Source organism: Gopherus evgoodei, chromosome 10, assembly GCF_007399415.2.
Source record: "Gopherus evgoodei ecotype Sinaloan lineage chromosome 10, rGopEvg1_v1.p, whole genome shotgun sequence".
Taxonomy (NCBI): Eukaryota; Metazoa; Chordata; order Testudines; family Testudinidae; genus Gopherus; species Gopherus evgoodei.
In genome coordinates this window covers 7,179,681-7,196,967 of record NC_044331.1, presented here as the reverse complement: position 1 = coordinate 7,196,967, position 17,287 = coordinate 7,179,681, and the positions used below count along the sequence as shown (strand labels likewise).

At 46.0% G+C, this 17,287-nt stretch overlaps 1 protein-coding gene across 1 annotated transcript in view; it reads right to left on the bottom strand.

Moving 5' to 3' along the window:
* Nucleotides 1-2,056: 2,056 nt before the first annotated feature.
* Nucleotides 2,057-17,287, bottom strand: part of IGDCC3 (immunoglobulin superfamily DCC subclass member 3) — a 169,546-nt gene continuing 154,315 nt past the window's right edge. The window contains exons 9-13 of the mRNA XM_030578350.1: nt 9,045-9,233; nt 8,616-8,720; nt 3,851-3,989; nt 2,800-3,007; nt 2,057-2,248 (exon numbers count right to left, since the gene is read on the bottom strand). Coding sequence (XP_030434210.1) covers nt 2,057-2,248; nt 2,800-3,007; nt 3,851-3,989; nt 8,616-8,720; nt 9,045-9,233 — 833 coding nt within the window. The remainder of the gene's footprint in view (nt 2,249-2,799; nt 3,008-3,850; nt 3,990-8,615; nt 8,721-9,044; nt 9,234-17,287) is intronic.

Sequence of the window (17,287 nt, the reverse complement as noted above, 5' to 3'; positions counted from 1 at the left end):
TCCTCTCTGCTTTAAATATATACACGTTGCCTCTCACATTATTTTTTCCATTTTTTTCTATATTAATAAAAAATTCCCCCTTTCCTTTCAAAACAACCAATGTTCTTCCCAGTGAGGTGTTAATGAAATAGTCTGGTGGTCACTCCACCGCACCGGGCAACCTTTCCACTCAGAAAGGTGCCATACTAGGATAGGCAGCTCATCCAGCCAGCTGTACCCTTGAACATTCTGACGTGCTTTTTAATACTTAGTATTCAGAAGTCTCAGGTTTAAGCAGGTTTTTCATTCAAAAGTAAGAAGTAATACACTATGGCTGAAAATAAATAAAGTTAATAAAGAAAATGCATCTTTTAGAAATATGTATTTAGCCAAAAAAGGGGGAGAAAGGGGTCAGCATATATTTATCTTTCACAAAGCACTTCCCTGAGGCATTTAACACATGACACAGGATGTGTCAGTCATTGTGAGATAATCAGGCACCTCCTTGGATGTGTGAAGAATGAGGCTGAAAGGCCAAGCATCTCCAGTATCCAACATGTGCCGTTATCTCAGCTGGGAGTGTTATTCCACGTAGCCCATGGTAGAACCTGAGGGTTCTGAGTAAAGATGGGAACGTGCAAACGGGTAGGTGTTGTAGTTCTAATCTATCTGGCTGATGTCCCATAATGTGTCAGACTGGAACTCTAATTAGACAAACTGGTTATTGCCTCGGGGCTGGATCCTGCATGGAGCTGAGCACTCTGATCCTGATTCAGCAAAAGATGCATGCTTAGTTCTTGGCTAAGCATTGACTTTGTTGGACCAAAACCAGACTGCTTGCTTTCTTGTAGGATCAAGCCCACAATCCTCAGAAAATGGATGGGTTCACTGGTTTGAAGGAGCAAATTGGGAACAGCTCACCTGTACTCCAGGGTCCAGTTTGGCCCTAATGTGGCAGGTGAAGACTCTCTTTAGGTTACTAGTGGTGGTATATCTGCTACAGCTCTAACAGTCGTTAAAGCAGAACCATCATATAAAACTCCAGCACACAAAACCAAACACAAGCACTATGACTTGGCTAAAGTAAAACTTTTAACACTAACGAAATGTCACCACAATTGCTACTTAACGCAAACACACTGCCCTTTCATTTGTCTTTGAACAGGTTTCACTGGAGCAGAGCAGAACAGTCAGATGAAGGAGGAGCAGGTCTGACGACACAAATGAATGAACTTCTATATAAAACTTGAGGTAGAACATTGCTTTCAAGGTTTGGAAGTGCTTTACATCAGAATGACGACAAAAAAAAAGGACAACACCATGGCAGATATGGAGCATGACTTCTGAGGTAGTACCAAGCTTATGCAGACCAAGTGCTATGCTACTTGTTTTGAAAACAAAGGAAGACACAGATATTTGCTGCTTCCCCAAAGACATTCATTCCGGTTGAGGTAGGTTCTGAGTCTACTCGGGATGTTTGTCCAAGTCTTTCAGTAGCCCTCATGCAGGCCTCTTTTGACACACATTTTTTTTTCTTATTTATAGTCAATCACCAAAAAAGCATCCTGAGAAATAGCAAAAGTGTACAAAATCATCAAATCCATGGAGAGGTGGCCTTCCCCGACCTGAATTTTTGGAGTCAAGTTAGAAGGATTCATCTTAATCCAGTCATCATGAAATAAAAAATAGATCACAAAGTACTCCGAAAGCTGCTAATGGGGAACATGGGCTGGGATGCCAAGGGAACAAGGCTCCGCCATATTCCATCCTTGATAGAGACTGGAGAATTTGTAAAGTCTGTCACCTAGCAGCCATGGGAAAAACCATCATGACCAGTCTTGATAATGCAATTGTAGGAAGAAATGCACAAAGAGGCCTGAGACAGGTCAGGAAGATAAACTTCATAGCGCTTCTAAAAAGCCGTATATCGATATAAAAGAAATAATAAAGTAAAAACAAAAAAAATCAGACTGTAGAAATCTTAAATTGACCTGAGATTGACAAATCATTGTAAAGACATCACCAGACATGGGAATGGTTCTCGGTGAGTCCTACAAGAGACTTAGAGACTTGGCAATTATCCTTCATTGGTGGGACTATGTTTCAAAGCTGGGACTTCCTGGCTAAAGTTGTGTAGTGGTCCACCCTGATCATCAGGAGCCAGACTGCTGGCTGGGGGATTGAGCTGTTCTTCTATAATGCTGAATTCATCCAGTGGAAATGTAGATATCTGAGTCTCATCATGTGAGTCAGGTGGGACGTGATCTGGCTGAGAGGAGAAAAAACACCTTATTACAAAGACAATAATTGTTGCATTTGGCTATCACTACGAAGATGCTGGGCTTCTTAGAAATGATATGGCTCATCCAGGAACAAATATGCACATTTTACACAGATGTCCTTAACATCTACAGTTTAAATTCTACCCCACCTGCCAGGTATAAGGATTGTTTGTGGCTACCACTATGAAGTTGTACATTCGTAACCAACCCCGTTTGGGCTGACAGTGGGGTTCAAACTTGAGACCGTCAGGGCTAAAAGCAGGAGCCGCTATCACTTGTGATAAAAGAATAATTCCTCTAGCTAGCAGCTATAATAGACTCTTAACTTCTTATATGAACTAGCCACTAGCGGGGGACAAAGACACACACTCTCCCAGTGTGGAATGGATTAAACATTAGTGCTTAGTGGATCTATATTTTCAATGTAGGGAAGGGAATTAAGCATATAAATCTCTCTACATAACAAGGGGAGAGGAGTGTGTTTGAAAGGGAAGAGTGTCTATAAATCCCATGATTAATGTCAAGACAGGACCCTTACCATTATTCCCTTATCCTGTTGATCCTGGGAAGGCAATGCTAGAAACAACCTTTCCAGTTCGTTCATCTCCAGTTGCTTCCCATTTATGTCCAGGTCGTCCCTGTCCCTCCGAGCGGCTCCATTCAGAACCAGGCCTGTGGTGTTCCTCTGACTCCTCGGGATCTGTGGGGTTGACAGCTGTTCCTGGACGTTTTTACACATCAGCAGTCTGGAAAACCGAAAGGGGAGGAAACTGAAAGTGTAGCACCTCCCAGCACTGCATGCCGCCCCTTTAGGTGGGCCTGGACACACCTCGCCATTCACATCTTACAGTGAATTCTGTGCTCATATACAGCCTCCCAAAACAGGAGCTAGGCTCAGAGAGAAGCTGAGAGAAGTCACAATTCTAGTCTTTGTCTCTGCCTCTCCTCCTCCTGACATCCGAAACCCCTTCCACACTTATTGGTGCACCATGTTCTCTCGCTCCTCCTTATAACCCATTTCTCTGACACGGTTTTCAAAGCAGATCTCCCTGCGGATGTGTCCACCCCATGTTGCACCTCAGCTGTTGCCCCAGGTAGAGTAGTTACTGTAACTGTCTTTTAATGGGTTTAGTAGAGGGGACGGTGCTGGATTGACATCAAAAGACTCTTGCCGGATGTGGCTGCACAGCTCTGCTTACAATAAAGTGAGCACCCACAACTCCTATGCACTTCAGGTCTAATCCAAGACCCTTTGGAGCCAATGGAAAGACTCCTATTGACTTAACTGGTCTTTGATCAGAGCCTAGGTAAGCGATTACTGTACCAGCAACAGGGATGTTATACAATCCCACGTGGAGGGGCACAATCACCAATGGAAGGAGAAGTAGACCCTGCAATCAGAAGTGGGACCACGGCCTGGCCTGTGGACTCACAAATGGGAGGTGGTCCATGAGACATTCGTGCTACTGCAACGCGGTTGAGTCTGAGAACCCTTCACCAGCTTGAGAACTGCTGGCGCAAAGCAAACGGCACAATACAAGTAGATAGTGTATTCATGTCACCCGGCCAGTGTGGGGAGAGAACCGTACCTTCCTCTGTACCCAAACATGAGGAACAGGACACAGAATATAATGCACGTGACTCCAATGTGGATCCCAATGATGATCCCCGTGGTGGAGGTCTTATTATTTTGCTCATCTTTCATGCAGTCACATGGGGGATTCAACACTGTGAGGAGAAGCAGCGAAAAGGGAGTTAGTCACTGGGGTTTTAGCCACCTAGTGCTCCCGAGGCCTAGACACAAGAGCACCGCAGCACGTGCTGGGGTTGGAAGCCCAGCATCAGGTCATGTTCTCAGAGGCTGCCTCTCCTTCCTGGGCCTAGTTGTAGAAGGAAGGAGGAGACAGGGAGCAGGCAGCCGCAGTCACTGCCTCCTGTGACTAGGGGGCTGCTCTGTTCCCCCTGCTATCAGGACCTGGAACAGCTCCCTCCGCATTGCCCCCCAGGGTGAGAATGCAGAGCAAGGGGAGCCCAATTGGGGATTGGGGGGGGGGTGCTGAGCCAGCTCCAGGGAAGAGATTGGTTCCAGCCCAGCAGCAGCTCATCCTTTCCCCCTCCCCTGCCCCGAAGGAGGTTCAGGTATGGGAGACGGGAGATAGGTGGAGAAAATGGGCGTGGAAGGTGCTTCGGGGGAAGAAGCTGTAGAACCAGCAGCCTGGAGGGGAGGACAAGGGTTGAGTGGGAGAGGGGAGGGCTGAGGAGTATTTGGGGAAGGGAAGGCTTGGGTGGGGGTGTTGGAGGGGAGGAGGGGGTGTTGGAGGGAGGGGTGGGGGTATTTTAGGGAGGGAGAGTTGGGGGCTGTTTGTTGGAAGGTAAGAAAAGTAGAGGAGGGGAGCCTTTGGGCGAGGGGAGGGAGTTGTGGGGGAGAGGGAGGTTTGCAAGGGTCAGGGAGGGAGGGAATGTTTGGGGGGCAGGAGGGACCTCACACTACTATGAGGGGGTCTCTCCCCACAATTTTGCTGGCAAAGCAACTCCCTTGCTCTCCTTAACGCCCTATGACAGTAATGGCCACCAACGAGGAGGCCCTGCCGGCTGTTCTCAGAGCTGGACTCCAGGCTGTGGCCAGCAGGACCCCGCCGGCACAGGCTCTTTGCTCTGGAACCAGCTCCCTGCAGCCCGTCTGGTGGCTCTTTAGGACTTGGCATAAGATGTGCTCGTTCGCCGTGGTGCTCTCTTCCCTTGGGCCCGTAGCCAGAGGGTATTTATCCAGCACTGGGTGAGGGGTGTGGAGGCGGGGCTGTCTCTCATCTGTGCCAGCTGTTGCTGACAGTCTTTCATTGTAATGTCCCCACATCAATCAACCGATATCCATGGTAACAAGCACTGGCAAAAGCTTTGGACACCATTATTTAAAGAATGAAATGGGATGAGGCTGCCAAGCATAATATTTGTTTTATTCAGACTGCAGGTCGATGACTGCAGCAGGCTGCCAGCTGAACACTCTTACAAACATATGTTATCCCCTCTCTGTGATCTGTATCTAGAACTGCCATTGGAATAGCATCCGAGGGTACCGACTGAGCCCATGTAATACAGGCTAGAGCTGGCTGAGGAAAAAACAGCAGCTAAGCAACAGCTTTCCAGGAGAGTGAAGCACTCTCCCCAAATACACCCCGTGTATCGCAGTTAGCTATTTACAGGCCAGCGTCTCCCCGCTTCCCTTTGTGCTGGAGGGGCTAGCAGCAGGGACTTTCAGCTGAACTAATTCCTAAGATTTTGCTGCAGTCGGGCAGTTCTGCTACACGGTAACAAAAGCTTTCAGCCTATTCTCCCGAGACAAGCAATTTCCTTTAAAAGCAGAGCCTGCATCTCTGATCTCTAATGCTGTGTTCAGATGAAAAGTGAAAGGATAACATACAATTATTTTGCCTTCCTGCCTGGGGATTTGTAAACTTTGCATTTTGTGTGTCAGAGGTATGATGTGAATTGCACTGGAGGAAAACTGCAGCCAGCCTGAGCAGTTTATAATACCTTATTCAGTGGGATCCCTCAAAACAAAGGCTAAGGATTAGAATGGAGCTGATGAACTTATCTGTACTTCCAACAGAGATGAATGTTTATTACATTAAAGGTACAGTATGAATAACAATCTATGTTTTGAAGATATTCCCATTGGAAGTCTGGTGAAAATGACTCCCAAAGCACCAGGGTATTTTTCAACACATACAAGAACAAAAGGTGTGAACAATTAAAGATTCCCCCAAGAGGAGAATCCTCTTGCCTCCAGGTAACTAAAGTGCTGATGCATTCGGTCTCTTTCTCTCTTCCTACCAAACACAGATGCCCTCCAAAGAACTAGGTGACAATTATTTGAAATCTGATTTTCAGAGGCGCTCTCGCCCACAATTCCAGCTGAAATCAGTGGCAGCCACAAATAGTCAGTGCCACTGAATACAGGGCCCAGAGAGGAGTCTAGTCTAGGTGAGGAAGAGCCAGCAAACGCATTCTTAACCCATCGCTGCGGCTCACAAAGCAGAAGCAAAACCACCAGCTGTTCTGAGACCAATTCCCTTCAGTGGGAACAGAATCCTAGTAAGTAGTGAGAGATGGCAAAACCATGTTAGACCGGGGAGTCATCTCCTTCCAAAGCCAAGATACCCTCCAACGTGAAACTGGTAATACAATTGATCATAACCAAAACTCTATTCACGTCCATTCCTGTGCACCAGCAAGAGCAGCAAAGGATGGGTCAAATCTGGACTTCAGTTCAGGCCCAGATTTGTAAAGGGATTTAGGCACGTCTCCACTCAGCACTGCAAGGACAAGGCAATTTAGACAGTGATTTTGACTTCTGGTGAGAAGTAGGCTCCTAAATCAGTTTTGAAAATGGGACTTAGTTTCTAAGTTATTCAGGTCTTGCAGAGCTAAGTAGAGCAATGTCTCAATACCATTACAAATCGGAGCCTCTGCTCTTCTGTCAGTTTCAGACAGGCTCTTCTTCATTTTCCTGTTCACAGGAATTTCCTTGTTTGTTTGCTTGGTTTGTTGACAGAAAGAGACTGTCATGGACAAAAGTGTCCCTGATTGTTAACAACCAATCAGTCACTCCAGAAACAGTGAAAAAAGAACGAGGAGTCCTCGTGGCATCTAAGAGACTAACAAATTTATTTAGCCCATGAAAGCTTATGCCCAAATAAATTTGTTAGTTTCTAAGGTGCCGCAAGGACTCCTCGTTCTTTTTGCTGATACAGACTAACAGGGCTACCACTCTGAATCCAGAAACAATGATTCTTTATCTGCTATTATCACCCACTTGCAATAAGTATGGGGAGATTTAGGGTATGTCTACATCTACAATTTTGCAGCGCTGGTTGTTACAGCTGTATTAGTACAGCTGTATAGGGCCAGCGCTGCAGAGTGGCCACACTTACAGCAACCAGCGCTGCAAGTGGTGTTAAATGTGGCCACACTGCAGCGCTGTTGGGCGGCTTCAAGGGGGGTTCGGAGAACGCGAGAGCAAACCGGGGAAGGAGACCTGCTTGATTACCAGAGGCTTCCTCAGGTATGCTGGGATACCTGCTTATTCCACGGAGGTCAAGAAAAGCGCTGGTAAGTGTCTACACTTGATTACCAGCGCTGGATCACCAGCGCTGGATCCTCTACACCCGAGACAAAACGGGAGTACGGCCAGCGCTGCAAACAGGGAGTTGCAGCGCTGGTGATGCCCTGCAGATGTGTACACCTCCTAAGTTGCAGCGCTGTAACCCCCTCACCAGCGCTGCAACTTTGTGATGTAGACAAGCCCTTAGAAAAGCAGGACAACAATGGGCTCCTTAAACTACTACAATCAATACAATCTCATCTAATCTGTCCAATGCACCCAACCCGCTGGTGACCACACCCGGTTCTGTGTTCAGTCCGAGCACTAAAAGCCTGACTTGCTCCCCTGAGTACAATGAAGAGACTCCAAACTTGTCTAAATGTAACTAAGGATAGAATTTGGCTCTGGGTCTATTAAGAGCCAGATTCTGACCTCGGCTACGTGTTCCGGGTTCCCACTGAAGTCAGCTGGAATTGCACATATACAGAATGAACACCCAGGATTTAACCCTGAGACTTTTAAAACACTGATGGTGATAATGGCCTTTGGGGCAGGGACCATCTCTTGATTCTGTGTCTGTACAGCACCTAACCCATGAGCGGGGCTCCTAGGTGATGCGATAATACAAATAAATAAATAACAACACTTGTCCATGCACAGCTGTTGCTTGTGAAAGAGAGGGAGCTAACTGCGTGCACTCTCTAACCTATGCACCAAACAGTATGCCACACTCTCCATCTGTGGTCTGTACAACCTGAATTTGGAAGACAAACCTTGCTGTTTAGTTACAGGAGTACCGGAAACTTGGTACATTTTGCTTTGTTTTCTGTAACTAGAGATCAGACTGAACTGAGCCAGATGCAGAATGTTTCCTTCCTAGCAACACTAACGATCGGTAATGGTGGTTTGGAGTGGGCTACAGAGTTGGCGGTTCATGCCCATATTATTTCCAGTTGCTTCCTTGAGAGAGGAAGAAGGGGTGATGAACATGCATAAAGATCAAGCAACTGGAAATAACCACATTAGCCACCAGAGGGCACTGCTTCTCCATACAACCTAGCTTCAAATGTATTTGCTGTGCAGAAAATAAAGTGCTTCTTAAAGGTGACGGTTCAGAAGTAGCAGCATACAGCATTGGATGCACTATTAAATTAACTGTGTGTCAGTATGACCCTCACTGTCTCTGGCTATATCACTCCTATGCTGTAAGGTTTCACATCGCGTACACAAGTTGGACTGATTCTGCCTCTTACCTGTTCTTTCAACAGTTTCTCGGAGGGATACAAAGCGGACAGTGGAATTTCCATCCCCATGCTGGTTATATGCCAGGAGTTTTACTTCATATACCACGGATGGGTCTATTTTAGAAAAGACACGAGGAGGGCATTTCAGGTTAAAGAGCTACAGTACGCTAATCTTGCTGAGCCTGCCTGTGTCATGAAAACAAACATCTTACACGCATTGCAAAAGCCAGTCACTGTCAGTATTAGGACCCAAACCTGCTCTCACTTAAAGCAGTGGGGGCAGGCTGAGTGGAAAACAAACCTTGCTAGGCACTCATGATATATATTTCCTAGCCGTCGTATATTACTCTAAACATTCTGTTATAATGACAACATAAAGGGGAATTTTCTTGCTCAGCGAAGGCACGTAAAGTGAATAACGCTCTCCTCTGTACTTACCCAAGTGAGTAATGTTATAAGATCTAATGTTGCTGGGCAGAAGCATAGGGCCAGTAAAGTGGGATAGGTGAACTTTACGGTAGTAGAGTTTGAATCCTTCATGCTGGCCCAGTTTGACGGAGGGCTCCCACACCGCTTGGATGGTGGTGCTGTTAAGAACTTTAATAAAGAGGGATGGCATTGCTGGGACTGAAACAGAGAGCGAGAGAGAGAGAGGTTTTTCACGACTTGAGTCATGCTTGTTCCCGTCGTAGCCTAAACATAATCGGCAGTGCACAGAAAAATAACGAAATCCCTGCTAGCATGTCATGGTAGCTGCTGAGTCGGGGGGGGGGGGGGTGATAGAAAGATTCACTTGATTGGGATTAGCTTAGGCTGGATCCTGCTTTTATAGTCCTGAATTCCTTCAAGAAGTTGTGTGAGTTTCAAACCGTTTCCTGTTCTCAGCATGGTGGTTCAACAAGCTAGGAGGCTACTTTGTAGATTCTGTTGCAATTTGATTCTCGGCTCCATCGGGTCAGGTCAGGAATGCAGGAGCATTGGAAGTGAATTTCCAGATTCCCCTCTCCTCTCCCCAGGGTAATGGTAGCCTTTTAGAGTGATTAATCCCTGAGGGAGGGAGAAACCAGAAGGATGGAGTTAGAGACATCAGTCTTAAAGCAATAAGTGAAATATACTGCAACTGGCTGAGCTCTCAGGCTTCCTGCACTGACTTGCAGTCACTGTTCCAGCAGCGGTTGCTAGTCTGGGCTCGGCTCTGCAGCGTTTCAGGGGCCATTACACAGAGAGGTTAATAAGGAAGGGAAAGAATCGGGGATCAGAGTGAAAAACAAAGTAGTTTCAATCAAGGCAGTACATTCCTCTACATTATGTTGCTGCGACCTTGCAACCAGTTTCATCATAATCTTTTTGTAAAGGGATGTACTTACCGGATCTCAAGGATGCATGAGGTTGGAGGGCAGGGGAGATGCAGGACTCCCGATTCTTACTTGGTTACCCCCACTTACCCATAATGCTGATGCCTACAACCCCAGGGCCTGAGCCAAAGCCCAATGAAGTCAATAGGAGTCTTTCCATTGACATCAGTGGATTTGGGGCTCAGGACCCTTGAGACAAGGGGAAGGAACTGGTAGCATCAGGAGTGCGTTACCCCCACAAGGGGATGTAGCTAGTTGGGTTGTCCTCCAATGAATGCCTGGGGCACTGCTGCATGGCTGGCACTGACAGGGTGTAGCAAGGGCTGCTGATGAGCTTGGTCCATCCAGCGCCCCTGGGGGTATTGCAGCTCTTCCTGCTCTCCACAGGCCACATGTCGATTTATGCCACAGAAGTAAAGAAAGATTTATAGTCAGAGCATTGGGCAGGCTTAGAGCAAAGTCTATGCCCCCCAGGTCCCATTCTCAACGTTCTTTTGGTGGCTGGAGTGGTGAGTTGCACAGAGATTTTTCCCACATTTGTTTCTTCCTTGCACCTATCAGAGTTCGTGTTTTAAAACAAAGATAACCAGAGCAAGACCATGTACCACACACGAGCCAACCCCACCTAGCTTGACGGCCTGAGAAGCTCCCCAGTGATTTGTGGGTCTGCAAACCCAGTTCAGGTTTCCCTGTAATTTAAACATGGGGGGGTTTCATGGCTGATTCAGTTTAAAAACCAAGGTGGTTTCCTAAGTGTTGGAAACCCTGGGCTGCGTTTTAGGGATAGAGAAAGTAGACTCACAAGGGGGCCTGCCCAAGACATAGTAGGAGAGACAGTTTGGACGGTTTGCTTTCCCCTTCCTCTCGGTGCTCCTTCCCCCACCCCCCAAACTCTCATGCACAACTTTCTTTAGACTCCCAGGTGGTGTTCTGTCATTCACACTTTTGCTGACTACCACAAAACTCAATAGAGCAAATGCTCTAATCAATGTCTGTCCCTTTTGCACCAAGTGACCACAACTGGCCCGCAGAGAATTTCCTTGTCCAAGGGGTGTACTCCCTGCTGGTGCCAGTGCGCCAGTTGTGGGCCCCTAACACCTGGTGTCGGGGGCAAGCCCGGGGAGGGAGGAGGTGTTTTGGGGTCAGGCAGGAGGAGTGGCAGAGATCTGCTACACCATGACAAACCTGGATGGTTTTAGGGTCCCTGAGGGACTCCAAACCAGTTGTGCAGCTTGAAGTCGCTTGTCCAGGGCTTGCTCCAAGAATCAGAGAGCAGGATCTAGCTCCTTATTGCCCCTGCTCTTGGTGCAGGAAAGAATCTAGCCCTATAACAATTTGGAAATAAATCAGATCTGAGGCCATGGCTAAACTGGCGCTTTACAGCGCTGCAACTGTCGCGCTCAGGGGTGTGAAAAAAACACACCCCTGAGTGCTGCAAGATACAGCACTGTAAAGCCTCAGTGTAGACAGTGCCACAGCACTGGAGCGCGGCTCCCAGCGCCGCAAACTACACCCGTAGAGGATGTGGAGTACGTGCAGTGCTGGGAGAGCTCTTTCCCCGTGCTGGCGCTGCAACCACACTCGAAACTTCAAAGCGAAGTGCAAGTGTAGCCATACCCTCGGTTAATCCTGGTCAACAGGAACACTGGAATTGGCAAACTGCAACAGGACAATAGTCCATCTATAGCAGTGTCCTGTGTCCAACAGTAGCCAGTATCAGAGACCTCTGAAAAAGGTGTTAATCTTCCATGAAGTGCCTAACAGGGATGAAATTAGTATGAGAGTCCAATTGCTTAGCAGTCCGTGCTCAAAAGAATAAGGATTGGTGGTCCTGTAGTTATATCCTAGCTGCTTTAATTACAGTCATTTTTCTTTTTCTTAGAAATGTCTAACCATTTATTGCAGTGCTGGTGTAGCCATGTGGGTCCCAGAATATGAGAGATACAAGATATGGGCGGTAATATCTTTTATTGGCCCAATTTCTGTTGGTGGAAGGTACAGGGTTCTGAGCTGCACAGAGCTCTTCTGCAGACTTGGAGAAGGAAGCTAAACTGGGACAGACTGGAAAACAGAAGGGGGTAAAGCATGTTGGAAGTGGTTTCTTCCACCTATTCCACCTCAAGGAATTCTTTCACAGCAAAGATGACCCCACCCAGAAGCACCACATCCCCACTGACAATCCTAAGAAGAAAGAATCATTGGACTGGACATGCTGCCAGAGGACAAACTCACACACTGGATCATTACATTGATTACTTCCGGAAAAAAAATTCTCTGTGAAATCCTCAACAAACATTACATCCACCACGAGCTCTCTACCAGATAGGAAAGCAGATAGGCTCTGAAATCCATCGACCAAATAGTGATCAAACCTGAAGACAAAGGGGACACCACCGTAGTCCTTTTGTCAACGAGGCCAACAGGCATCTCTTTGACGCCACCTACTGTAAAGAGCTCATCGGAGACCTCCTAACACAATTCACCCAGGAATTTAAAGATACTGACAAATCCTTCCCAAAACAACTTGAAGAAAAACCCTAAAACCTCATCCCCCATGAACCCACTCAAGGGACTTTCTACATGCTTCCCAAGATACATGAACAAGGGAACCCAAGCAGGCCCATCATATATGGCCAGGGCACGTTTACTGAAGGAATATCAGGATTAGCAATGTAAAATGTTTACCAGTTAATCATAAGTATTAGTCATACCAGTTAACCCACCTTAACTGCTAACCCCTGGGCCGCCCTGGCCCCAGCCGCCCTGTGCCACCCACTGGCCCCATATCGCCCTGCCAGAGCAGCCCCAGCCGTGCTGGCCAGAGCAGCCCGGCTGGAGTGGCCCCTAGCCCTTTAATCAGTTAACCGTTTAAATGAAATATTTTTAATTGTTTAAAAAGTTAACTTTTAAAATGATATTTATATTCCTAATCAGGACTCATAGAAAACATCCTTAAAGCACTCACCACACAAAAGGGCAGCTTCGTCCAAGACACTGCAGCCTTCCCCAAGAAACTCTGCAACCTTAACAACCTCCCTCAAACACCATCCCTGCCATCACTAATGTCACCTCCCTATGCACCAACATCCCTCAACGCAACAGCTTCGCTGCCTGCCTCAAACACATACAAGACAATGCACAACCCTCAGAAATCCAAACTCATCTTCACCCATAACAACTTCACTTGTAACAGAAAACACATTGTCCAAACCAGGGGGACAGCCACGAATACTGGGATGGTTCCTCAATACGCCAACCTCTTCATGGGCCACCTTGAGGAAGAATTTCTGGCAAAATGCACCATAAGACCAATGATATACCTGAGATAAGCCATGAGATTCTCCTCCTCAGACAGAAGATCTAAACTCCCTCGTAGATTTCCACCACAACTTCAACAGCCATCACCTATCCATCAAACTTTCTCTAGAATAGTGGTTTTCAACCTTTTTTCATTTGCAGATCTCTAAAAAATTTCACATGGAGGTTGGACCCCTTTGGAAATCTTAATACATAGCCTGTGGACCCCTGGGGTCTGCGCACCACAGGTTGAAAACCACTGCACTAGAACACTTCCACACTAGCATCAACTTCCTGGACACCACAATTAGCTTTGATAGTGGAACCCCACAAAAGACTAGCTACAAGAAACCCACCTTATCTCCACAAAGCCAGCAACCATTCCAGACACACCACAAAAATCTGTCAGCTACAGCCAGACACTCAGAGAAACTCCAAAGAGAAAGTCCGGAATATACACCTAAACACACATAAACCCGCCTTCACTAAACAAAGACACTCCACCAGAGAAGTAGATTGCATCATGGAATGGGCCACCCAAATATCCCATGAGAATCTGCTTCAATATAGATTAAAAAAAAAACCCAGTGACAGCACACCTCTGGTTGTTACCTATCACCAGCCATCGGAACCCATACGAGGTATCATCAAACAGTTACAACACATATTTGAGGGGGACCATATCCTGAGAGAAATCTTTCCTGAACCCCCACTTCCGGCCTTCAAATAACCTGCAAAGCTTGCCAAGTTCATCATCAGAAGCGAACAGATCAGGACACACCAACTCAAAGTAGCACCAGGCCTTGCTAGAACAACAGGTGCAAAACATACAGATGCATCTCCACTGCTACAAAGATTCAATATCCCTCACAACATACACCTTTCAAGGTTCATGGGTCCTACCTATGCTTATCACAACATGTAACGTATCTCACCCAATGCCCCAATAACAAATATGTGGGTGTAGCTCAAAAGCTTGTACCTTCCACCAGTAGAAGTTGCTCCAATAAAAGACATTACCTCAGCTATCTTGTCTCTACCTTTTATCGACGCTTACTGAGATATTCCTCTTGACAATATCTTTTGGCACAGAGTTCCACAAAGTTATTGTATACGTGAATAAATAATAACTGATTTTAAATGTATCCGTTTATAATTGAACTGAGTGACATCTTATCATGGTATTTCAGAAAAAGTAAGTTTGTTTCCAAATGTTGATAAAAAGTAATTGTGACAGTTTGAAGCTTGACAACAGCAAATAAGCTACTTTCCTAGGTTTTTACTGTTTTATGACATTATGGTCAAAACAGCATATCTGAAGGATCTGAAATTTCCCAGATGTTTTAAATTTTTTTTCCCAAAAAAGTACAGTTGTGATGGAAAAACAAAAACTAATCTCTTGTTTGAGACACTTCTATGCAATCATGTCTTCCAAAAAGGTATTCCATCTCCACTAATTCCCATTGGGATGCAATGTCAGGGCAAGTCAATGAATTTTCCTAATGACTTGCATGTAAGTCAATAGAAAGGAACAATGAGTTGGAGTTTTCCCATTGACCTACATTAGGAGAACATCTCCATGTACATTCACTAGAAAATGATAAGAAAGCAGGCTTCCACAATCATTTGTATAAAGATATTCTGGCTTAACATCTGTTATCGGAAAACAACCAATTATATCAAAGTTTGCTTCATACCAGGATAGTATCCAGATGTGTAAGTTATTGAAATGGAAATCTGTTTACACCCTGGCTTTGTATGTGTACACACATCAATAGAATCTGTTTATGGATCAGAACTAAACTTGTATGGGAACATGCCATTTCATCCAAGATGTAGATATCATTTAAAAAAATCCAATAATGTAATTTTTCCTATAACTCTTCTACCTCCCTGATCCCTTCAGGACAAAACTGTGGGGTGGCCTGGCTCCCCTCTTTGAAGCAGGCTGTTTGACTCGGCCTAGAAGGTGAAACTCCTAAAATGGAAAATAGCCTAGTAAACGGAAACCCTAGAGGAGGTGAAGGTGATGGACCCCATCTGTTGAAGTGTGGCCCTTATTTATTGGTCTCATGTTATCACATGGCCAGCATCTGCTCATGGTAACACCTCAAAGAGGTTCATTTCACCACGTGACATTTTAGCAACGGTAGTGTCCCTGTTATAACATGGGACCAGGAGTTAGAGACCAGGATTTATTTAGTTAGATTTAGACTCACATTCGCTTACCAAAACGTATCTTACATATCACCTCTGAATTTGGAACACAGAACTGAATAGAGCATAAAGGAGTCTACATTGGTTTAACTAACATGGGGAGGACCCAGAAGGCAGCTGGGCAGCTAACAGGAGGATGTAAGAAGGTGTATTACATTATGCTTCTCTCCCCATACCCAGTCTACATGACAACAGGAATAAAATGTGAGATGACAATATCATTCTGTAGATAAAAACTGACCTATATAAGAATCATTTGATGCCCAAGGTGTTGCACAGCATAAATCCAGTGAATGGATCTATGGCCACACCAGGACTGTGCAGCACAATACTAGTCAATTCAGGTAACCGCCCTGGAGTCAATCCCTAAGCTAGGACTGGGCTTTACAGGGCACATGTGACGAGGGAGGATAGCTCAGTGGTTTGACCATTGGCCTGCTTAAACCAGGGTTGTGAGTTCAATCCCTGAAGGGGCCATTTAGGGAAATGGGGTTAAAAAAAGAACAAAACAAAAAAAAACCCAGTCTGAGGATTTGTCCTGCTTTGAGCAGCAGGTTGGATTAGATGACCCCCTAAGGTCCCTTCCAACCCTCCTATTCTATGTTCTTTCCACTAGAGAGAAATAATGCATCACTTCTGTGTGATGAGCTCAGCATTTGGTAGCCCCAGGAATTAAAAATCTGAGCATATCCTTACGTAAACAGATCTGACATGGCAGCACAGGGTGTTTAGCCTTGTGCCATCTGAACAAAGCTGAAATGACAGGGAGGGAAACTGCCCGGACATTTCTAAATTACCCTACAACACTCAAGGACTATGTGTCGCAGAAATCACCTTAGAGACTAAGAAACCTTGGTCAGGCACAGGATGTATTTTAAGAGCTTAACAGCTAAGGACACTAGAGTACAGAATTTCAGCCTCATTTCAGCTTAGGGTTACCAGATAGCAACTGTGAAAAAAACAGGATGGGGGTGGGGGGTAATAGGCACCTACATAAGAAAAAGTCCCCAAAAAGAGACATGTGGTCACCCTAATGCAGCTGCTTTACACCGACCCAGCAGTTCTGGCCACTGGAGGATCTACCCTGCACAGAGGGCTCCACTAGTAATGCAGGGTGGCCACCGCTGCTTCTACGCTTCTCCCCTCCCCCAGGACCAAGGGACCAGTGCAACCCTGCACGCTGGAAATACTTGGCTACTGGAATGGCTCTGAGGGCCACTGACAACAAGTGTAGAAATAGCACAGCCCTAAGCTACGGCAAGCTCAGCTCGGCCACAGCCCAGTATCTGGCCTGAAAATATGAACTCTGAAAGCTGAGGAAGTCAGGAGAGGTCGGTCATTTAGACCATTATAGGCATAAGGGCCAGCTGCAAAGTCTGAATCTGGATTTGGATCCAGATTTCTCTAAAGTTTAGGGAACTTAGGATCTGGCATTTAGTGATAAACGTTCTATCCACAGGGCTTGTTAGGCTGCTGCCCAGACCTGTTATAAAAAGGGCCTGATCATCTTCAGTGGCACGAAGTGCACAGCGGTGCATCCATAGAGTCTTTTCATTTGCTCAGGCCTATGCAATTTTGATGTAATTCCCAAGATCCTGGCATTCTGCCATAGCAGCCTTCAGCTGGGCAAAGTCCGTGAGCCTCTGAATATTGTAATATTACTGTACGTAAGTTCTTTCTCACCATCTCTCCAGGTTTTGACACAGCATTTACAGTGCATGCCTCACCAGGTACACACAAAAACTGACTTTTCTGATCTGTTCGTTGAAGCATGTGTCTTTCTATTGCCGAAGAGTCGGAGACACAATGAAA